The 9,249-nt window shown below is 32.4% G+C and overlaps 1 protein-coding gene across 1 annotated transcript; it reads left to right on the top strand.

Annotated features, from left to right (window-relative positions):
* The first annotated feature begins 3,898 nt into the window (after nt 1-3,898).
* On the top strand, nt 3,899-6,952 carry LOC111277660 (uncharacterized). Its single transcript, XM_022864060.2, has one exon. It carries the CDS (start codon nt 4,790-4,792, stop codon nt 6,737-6,739), a length of 1,950 nt encoding a protein of 649 aa, XP_022719795.2. The 5' UTR covers nt 3,899-4,789; the 3' UTR covers nt 6,740-6,952.
* The last annotated feature ends 2,297 nt before the right edge of the window (nt 6,953-9,249 follow it).

Genomic DNA, 9,249 nt, shown 5'->3' with positions numbered 1-9,249 from the left:
TGAGGGTTAATTGTTGGCAATGTCGACATGTACTTTGTGATATCAATATTGGTTTTGAATTATGCAACCGGTTAAGAATAATGGTTTTTGTTTACCGTATCATCAGTGATATACTTTTGTCCCATTGCACTAAAGGGGTTAATGTGATCTTTGTTTTGTCCCATTGCGCTAATTGATTAATTATGATTGTCAATGCAACGATCTAATTGCTTCTATTATACTTCCGTCTCATTTCACTAAAGAAAATTTTTTGATTTTGACTTATGCCACCTGGATTAAGTGTGGTCGTAATATATTATCAGAGACTAATAAAATTTATAATTTTATGATATTTGATTCAATTTTATGATATGAGAATCGATTTTGAGATATGTTTGTGTGGATACTCACACCTAATCTATGAGGTATTGTTCGCTTTGACCTGAAGATCTTATGGTTTTATCCCACAAAAAGTGTCACAAATTTTGGGTTTAGATATATATATATATATATCACCCCATATCTACATATTCTTCTAATGTGAGATTGAGGGCATTACAATCTCTTCACCTTTAAAGCTTAACATCCATGTCAAGTCGAGTCTAACAAAAAAACTAAGATCACACCAGACGTTGGGATTCTAGAGGTGGCTCTCCAACATATAACACTTAGTGACTCTCATGATGTAACATTTAGTTCCCATCGATTAGTGACCGCTCTGATATCATTTGTGGAAATGCACATCCATAGTTTAACCATAAGACTAAGATCACAATAAACGTTGAGATTCTAAAGGTGACTCTCTACTATGTAGCACTTAGTGACTCTCATGATACAGCACTTAGTTCCCATCGACTAGTGACCTCTCTGATACTACTTGTGGAGATACGCATCCAACCTGCGAGGTATTGTCCACTTTGATCAAAAGCGTATCACAAGTTTTGGGTTTAAATCTCTACATATATATTATATCATATCCGCATATTTTTTCAATATGAGAATAAAGGCATTGCAGTTTGTAAATATAAGATTACCCAAAATATTTTTTATTCATTTAATTAATGTTTTGATAAATGTTTATGACATGCTTAATCCAACTAAGAGGATATCGGTTACTTGTTCAGTCGTCGTATTTATTCTTTTAATTTTATTTTTACTTTTTTCATATTTTGATATTGATATCTTGGAAGGTTTAATCTTGACAATTACTTGAATTAACAAAATTAACATTTGTTTTTAGCTTGGTATAGCTTTAGAGTGAGTATTTTATTACTCATTCTAAAGAATTTATTGGTAGAAATTTTAGTATATTCTATTAACTTATAAATAATATAATTTTATAAATATGAGATTTTGTAAAATATTACTTTAAAAATTATTGAAGATTTTGATTTAGTTCAATAGCTATTATCTTGCATGCTTGTAAGATTGTCTTATGAATATACAATATAGTTACGTCTTAAATTTTTTAGTTTGAGAATAGACAATGTAAAATCACCAACACACATGAACCTAATTATATGCATTGACTCGATGATTGATATCGCCTGGTTTTGGGAGGGAAGAAAAACTCATGTATCATAACTAATATCAACCAGTTTCTCTTACCACCCAAAAACTGGCAATATCAGTTTCTCTTGCCACTTAAAAACAGTTATCAGGTGATGGTCTCTCCCAAGTTCCATCACCTGAGTACAGCTGGGTTAAATTTTAATATATATGGTTGGCAACTTGGGCCCACGAGAGCTAGCGGGCAAGGGCCGCCTGGGGCCTGGGATCTTGATAGAAGACACTTCAGGCAATCAATATAGTATTAGCTGGCTTCACATTTATTATGTTGGGGCCTGAGCTGAGTTTGAATGTAAGCAAATTATTTGAATCTGACTCCGAAGCTTTCCCTAAGAATGGTGGAACTTAATGGGATGTCCAAAGGCTCGTCAATCCCATTGCTTTCCCCCTCACCAAAAAAAAAAAGGGTTGATTAATACAGTAGCAGTTATTATTACAGTGTTGACTTTTCCAGCTTCAATTTACCAAATGGATTTAAAATCTCAATTTCATGAATGACAAATTATAAAAAAAAGAAAAGCACTTTTCTAACAGATGAAGATGGCCGAGTTGGTCTAAGGTGTCAGGTTAAGGTTCTGGTATGAACAGGCATGGGTTTGAAACCCATTCTCAAAAGACTTTTACAATTCTCTACCCTTGGTGTACATATTTTAAATGCTTTTTACTTATAAAAGCTAGGACTCAGTCCCACGGCATTTCTCTGGCAAACCGTAGTTTTGACACATTGTGAGGGATATGAACAAGTCTTCATTGTTCTAATTGTCAAAGGGGAAGTGATTCTAGAAACTCATCAGCTAGAAGTCCGTCCCGGCCATACTCTTTTCCGCGGCCAGTCGGAGACATTAATTATGCAATCCCCCTTACCAATACGCAACGGAAGCAGGTATCATATAATTTCATTATCATTTTTGGTCACTTTAAGTTGTTCTACTTTTCAAACCTTCAAGAACAAGGAGATTACGAAGAAGATTACGAAATTTTCTATGGATAAAACTCTAAACCGTTCGTCTCTAATTCAAAACGCGTAACAAGTGATGAATTTGAAAATACAGTATTCAAATCGTAATGAATGTTCTAAAAGTATACGCACATGCTAATGTAGTTGATCTTCCAGCCTGTGGGGCAGATGAGATCGTCATCAGTAGCTTTTTGTCATAACATATCTTGGTATAATCATGACATAGTTATAAATTTGTGCTTTAAGCTAAGTCGTCTTTGCATGGCCTAACTTTGTGTAATATATACCCATAAATTCTGTTATTTTAATAGCTATACTAGTAAATTTTTTAATTAGTATTGTATTTTGTTAATTATTGGATAATATTAGAAGAGGGATTAAAATGCACAAGTTCAACTTTTGGATGATTTGCAGGAGGGCCTGAATTGCATGATTTGTATTTTAGAAAGGTCAAATATTAAGAAGTTACCCCTAAAATAAATATTAAATTTCATTTATTCTCTAACCCTAAATTAAAATTAAAAAAAAAATAAATGTTTGATTTCGAACCAAACCTCCATAGGGCTTTGCCCTCCCTTAAAACCAAAAATAAAAATAAAAATAAAATAATAACAACAAGGGAGGCTGCAAATTTGGGATTTAAGATTGCATGTCAAGATTTAAACCAAACTCTTCAAACCTTTACATTTTTAAATAATTTCTATAAAAACTTCATATTAGTTTCAAACGTTAAAATTTTTTGTGTCATTCCAACTACTTTCAGGTGACATTGGGCACCAATAGAAAGCTTTGTTTAAGATCTTTTCAATGAATTTTTTGCACATCATTTAATTAAATATTAAAGAAAATTAATTTTTGAATATTATTAAAAATGAGTTTTTAACAGTTTTAGTGACTCAACTTTAAATTGCCATATATAAATTTACTTTTCGAAAATTATTTTGATAAATTCTTTAAGGATTTTTACAATATGAAATGTTAGTTTTATTTTTATATAACTTTTTATTCAATACAATGTCTCTTACTTATATGCTATGTAATTCGTTTTATGAGTGCATGATGCTCTTCTGCTCTAAACCCCTTTGAATTTGGAATGTGATACTTTGCAATTCCGCTAAGCTTTTCTTTTTTTTCTTTTTTTTTTTTACTATGTTTTGAAAAGACCAATCCAAAATCGTCCAAAATTGCTAGAGTTTGGAAGCAGAATATGCGTAGAAGCTGGTAATGCCGACACCATAATTTTTCACGTTCCTGGAATCTTTAAAAATGAAATCATCTAATTCTTTTGGAAACCTCAGGGACGTTTCGCGCGTACCTTCCAAAATTGAAGTACAAAAACAAAAAGACGACTTTCGCGAAGAGTCTTTCTTAATACAAAAGATTGAAAATTGCCTATGATCCGATGATGGGGGCAAAGGGCTGCAGTTGAACTTGACTTGTCCAACATGCCTTAGGTGACACTGTGGAAAATTTTATCTTACAAGAAAGGGTGTGATCAATAATGTATAGAGAAAGGCAGGTTATAGAAATAATTTAAACGAAGCTTCTGGCCTGCATGAAAAAGCCGGCAACTTCCAAACTTTCCCCTGCCCGTTTCTGCTTTTTGGCTTCTTCCTCGCATCAGCATGACTAAACTTTTCTAGTGCCATTAACCTTTATGGGTCGACAAAGGGGCATATTGCATTATGATTTTGGAAAAGTGTGATGGAGAAATATGGTTTTGTATATAACACTTTACAGTTTTGTGGTCTTCAATCAACCATTTTATGGATGATATGACTTTTTGGGTTTCGTTTTTTTCACTTTTCTTGACTTGTTTGAATCATTTCATTTGTTTGTAAAATGAAATTTCCAGGAAAAGGAATCATTCAGTAAGTTTTACAATTCATCAATAAAATATAAGGATGACGCTTAATCAATTCCTTAGACCGAACATATTTTGTCGGTTTAGTCTTACAATTCACTTCTCTTCTTCAGTTGTCTTGATTTTTATTCATCTTTAGTTCTTTGCTACGTATAAAAAACACTTCATACTTGACTTTGCAGTTAAAAATGGCTTTAATCAAAGACAATGGTGGATGCCTTTTGCAAATGGCTTGCATATTTTTGGTCAGCACAAAGTGAAGAACATGAAGTAGCAACAGGACAAGGTCAAATAGAGTATGCTGATGGGATTCCCATTGGACAAACTTGTTCAACGCTCAAAGTGGAAGACTTTTTGCATTTACGGTCTATGAAATAACAGGAGCAAAAAAGAAGGAAAAATATTAACATATAGAAAGAATGCAATCAACTTGGATTAGCGAGGCCTCAAAAGCCTGCTGTTCTGGTTGTTGTCCAAATCCTTTTCCTGGTCTTCCTGAGTTTCATGCTGCAACTTCACCGATTCCAAGCAGTGCTGCAGCATCACGGTATGAGTTTGAGGTTAGCACAGCTTCTTCTCTTTACCCAAATTTCCAATTTACCAATCATGAGTCTCTTCCTTCTTTTGAGGAAACGTTTTCTGGTTTCAACAAAGTGTACCCTCAATATTCCCAAACGTATCAGGCTGACAAAATCCGATCTCAAGAATACTATCATCTTTCCCTCTCTAAGCATGTCTGTCTTGACTACATTGGCCATGGCCTTTTCTCTTACTCTCAGCTTGAAAGTCTATATCCAGGATCTCCAGTTGCGTCTCCTTCATCTTCTCCTCCACCGCCTGTACATTCACTTACTTTAGAACCTCCATTTTTTTATATTTCCTGCAAGCCAATAAACCTGAATTCTCAGCTATTATATGGTGGTGAAGAGTCAGAATTTCAGTCCGATATTAGGAAAAGGATCATGGCTTTCATTAATATCTCAGAAGCTGAATACACCATGGTTCTAACTGCCAATCAATCCTCTGCTTTCAAGCTTATGGCAGAGGTTTATCCATTTCAGTCTAGTCCAAATCTTCTCGCGGTTTATGACTATCAAAGTGAGGCTGTGGAAGTGATGGTTGAAAGCTCCAAGAAGCGAGGAGCAAATGTCCAGTCGGCTAATTTCTCATGGCCTAATCTACGAATTCAATCAGAAAAATTGAGAAAGAAGATAGTGAATAAAAGCAAGCACAAGAAAAAAGGACTTTTTGTTTTCCCACTTCAATCACGGGTTACAGGATCGAGGTATTCATATCAGTGGATGAGCCTGGCTCAGGAGAATGGGTGGCATGTGTTGCTTGATGCATCTGCTTTGGGAGCTAAGGACATGGAGACCTTGGGGCTTTCTCTCTTTAATCCTGACTTCCTAATTTGCTCATTTTTCAAGGTTTTTGGAGAAAATCCAGTAGGATTCTGTTGCTTGTTCATCAGAAAATCTAGTGCTTCGGTTTTGAAGGATTCAGCAACTGCAACAAGTGTGGGAATAGTGAATCTTTTCCCAGCGTCAAGGCCAACTCCAATCCCTGAAAAACCAGCTATTTCTTGCATTGAAACCAAACAGAAGTTGGATGAATTTCCTGTTCGAGGCTCATTCTCAGGCCCGATATCTATCCAACAGAGGAATGATGAAAGCACTTGTGAACTGAAGAAAATTGAAGGAACCAAAGCAAAGAAAAAGACTGTATCATTTTCTGAAATTGAAGAAGTGATAGATACAACCTTTGAATCTGCTAGCCCAACAATCACCAACACCCCCCAGATTAAAACCCCGCAAATTGAATGTAGAAGCTTGGATCATGCAGATTCGTTAGGCCAGATACTAATCAGCAGCAGGACAAGGAACCTGATCAACTGGTTGGTGAATGCATTGATGAGCCTTGAACATCCACATTCAGAAAAAGGAATTCCTGCGGTCAGAATCTATGGACCCAAAATAACGTTTGACCGAGGACCTGCCGTGGCATTTAATGTATTCGATTGGAAAGGAGAGAAGATTGATCCTGCATTAGTACAAAAGCTGGCTGATAGAAACAAAATTTCTTTAAGCATTGGATTTTTGCAACACATTTGGTTCTCAGATAAGCATGAAGAAGAGAAGGAAAGGGTATTACAGACAAGAACAAGTGAAGCTGAAGGAACAATCTCAAGCAAGAAGAGAGATAAATTTCATTCTGGAATATCTGTTTTGACGGCTGCACTTGGATTCCTGACAAACTTTGAAGATATATATAGGCTTTGGGCATTTGTTTCCAGGTTCCTGGATGCTGATTTCTTGGAGAAAGAGAAATGGAGATACAAAGCTCTTAATCAACAAACAATTCAAATTTAAGCCAAAACTATTCTTTCATTCTTTCAGAACAGAAGATCACTTATTATCTACTGTAACTAGAGAATGCTGTGCTCCCATAACTCTCCCATTTTTTTCCTCTCTTCTGCAGACTTCTGCAGTTCAACAACTACAGTGCAGCATCTGTAAATTTGTGCAGTTGCCCACCACAAAAAGGAAAAAAAATGGAGATAGCAAGGAATATAACTTTGTCTCAATCAGTTAATGAAATCATATTGAACAAAAAAAAAATCAGTTAATGAATCTGACAAAATTGACATAAACAATACAATCCGTCTATGCAGTTGACTCAGATATCAGGATAGGAATCGTCTGTTAATTTTCTTATTTTAATATAAATTGTTATAGATTGTAGATATAGAACAAGTTTTAAGTTGCAACATCTAAGGAAAAAAATGGGGAGATTTACCTCGACTTGAATAAGTTTGAGACAGTCATGAAGAGAACAGAAACGGGAGTCCAGGACCAAGTGAGTTTGAGACAGATTTCAATTTGGGAACGCAGAGGCCCAACAAAATTTGAAGGCCTATCCTAATGGTTAAGCTTTCTCAAGTGGGCTTGGGTCTTAGGAACATTTGAATTTGATCGCTTTAAAGCCCAGTACCAATTGAATTTAAGTCTTCGTGTAACTTTGACAAACGATTTTTTTTTAATATACACTAATACTTAATTTTTTAAAAAATAATGATATTCATAAGAAATATATTGTAAAATAAATTTAAAATTTAATTCAATTGATTCATTTGATTATTTTTAAAAGATAACATTTAATAAATTTAAAATTCAAATTTTAATACTTACAATTTTTTTTTTATTCTTCCACTATTTTTATTTAAAAAATATATATTATAAATTACTATTAAGTAATTAATTTATGCCCTATATATAGTTTTTTGTTGCCTATTTTGCCTATATATGATTACTATTGATTTATTTGGATTGTTTAATGTCATTATGTGATTCAAAATTGGAGGTACAGACAACAAGCCTAGACGAAAAAAAATGTGAAAATAATGTCATCAGCAACATTTATGAATGTATGTTGGATTGCCAAATTAATAAAGTTAGTTGTCCAGTAATGGGTAAACTTTGTATCACTAGCTGCTGTTTTCTTCACTTATTATTATTTGTTGACATTTAAAGAGAAGCCAGTTATTTCATGCTCCCCTTACTATCTCTTATTTGCAAGTTTCATCTGCACAAAGCAATTGTCCCTTCATAGTAATTAGAAGTTAGCAAAATTTAGTGTAGCTGAATTTGGCAGTAATCTAACAAATAAATGAAACAAAACAAATCAAAAGTAAAATCTTGAATAAATAAATTTTAAAAACTGTAATTTCCAATTAAGTGAGAAAAAAACCTATATTAATTCTGAGCCACGAAAAATAAATTTTAAAAAACACAAGAATTTATAATGATTGAAAATATGGTTATTTTTGCAACAACTTTTAAATTTTGTCGCTTAATTAATTTTTTTAATGTTTTATACAATAATAATTTTTATCTTTGTAAATCCATATCATGTTCTTGAGGACAAAAAAATTTGTTCCTAAATCTTGTTATATTTAGAATAATTTTTTAATATAATTGTTTAATTAAAATTTTTTATATTTTATAAAATAACAATAATTTTATTTAAAATTTTGCAGTGGTGTCTGAGGTATCCATCTTTTACCTTTGAAGCATTAATTATTTATATATATATATATATGACAAATTCACATTAATCTCTAGTCAAAGTCACCTACATTTCCATCATTAAAAATATTGCTTTCGTAGGAGTTCATACCCGTTGGGATAATCCCATTCAAAAATCAAATTACATAGAATTAATAAAAATATGTGCTACTGCTATTCTACCTAAAATTAGGCTCACTACCTTTAGTAAACCCATAATAATAACAAAATGACTCGGCCGGTCAAGAAATCAAGATTAAGTACTACTAGCTATTAATATTTCAACAAAGAATAAGAAAAATTCAAGAGGACAGTAACAAAAAAGAGAATAATTAACCCTTAAATTTCAATCTAATATATATATATATATAAAGTTTATATTTAATATATTATTAATGTATAAATTTTATTTATTATCAATGAATCAAATGATATCATATCATTAATGAATTAATATTAATTTTTAAAATAAATATATAAAATTTTAATTTTTTAAATTTATTTATTAATAAAATTTTATCATCTAATTTATTTCATTAATAAAATAATATCATCTAATTTATAGGCATTATATATTAATAATACATTAAATATAAATTTATAATATATATATATATATATATTTGTCAAACACAACTTAAGATATTCATGCTTTGAGAGTTGAGACTTTATATGCGTATTTTACCAACCAAGTCAGCCGCCTTGGTTTCGTCAAAACTCAAAGTCATCACATCTTTAAAATTGATTCCCATTTGAAGAAAATCTTTCTGTGAATCGGTCGGGTTGGATCAAATCAAATCAATTTTAATTAATTT

The sequence above is a fragment of the Durio zibethinus genome, chromosome 17 (genome assembly GCF_047325235.1).
Source record: "Durio zibethinus cultivar Kanyao isolate XHJ-2024 chromosome 17, ASM4732523v1, whole genome shotgun sequence".
NCBI classification, from domain to species: Eukaryota; Viridiplantae; Streptophyta; class Magnoliopsida; order Malvales; family Malvaceae; genus Durio; species Durio zibethinus.
The sequence above is the reverse complement of the archived record's forward strand: the minus strand, read 5'-3'. Positions and strand labels throughout refer to the sequence as shown.

Coding starts and splice junctions, on each gene's coding strand:
- LOC111277660 (XM_022864060.2), top strand. CDS start 4,790: ATGCAATCAACTTGGATTAGCGAGGCCTCAAAAGCCTGCTGTTCTGGT.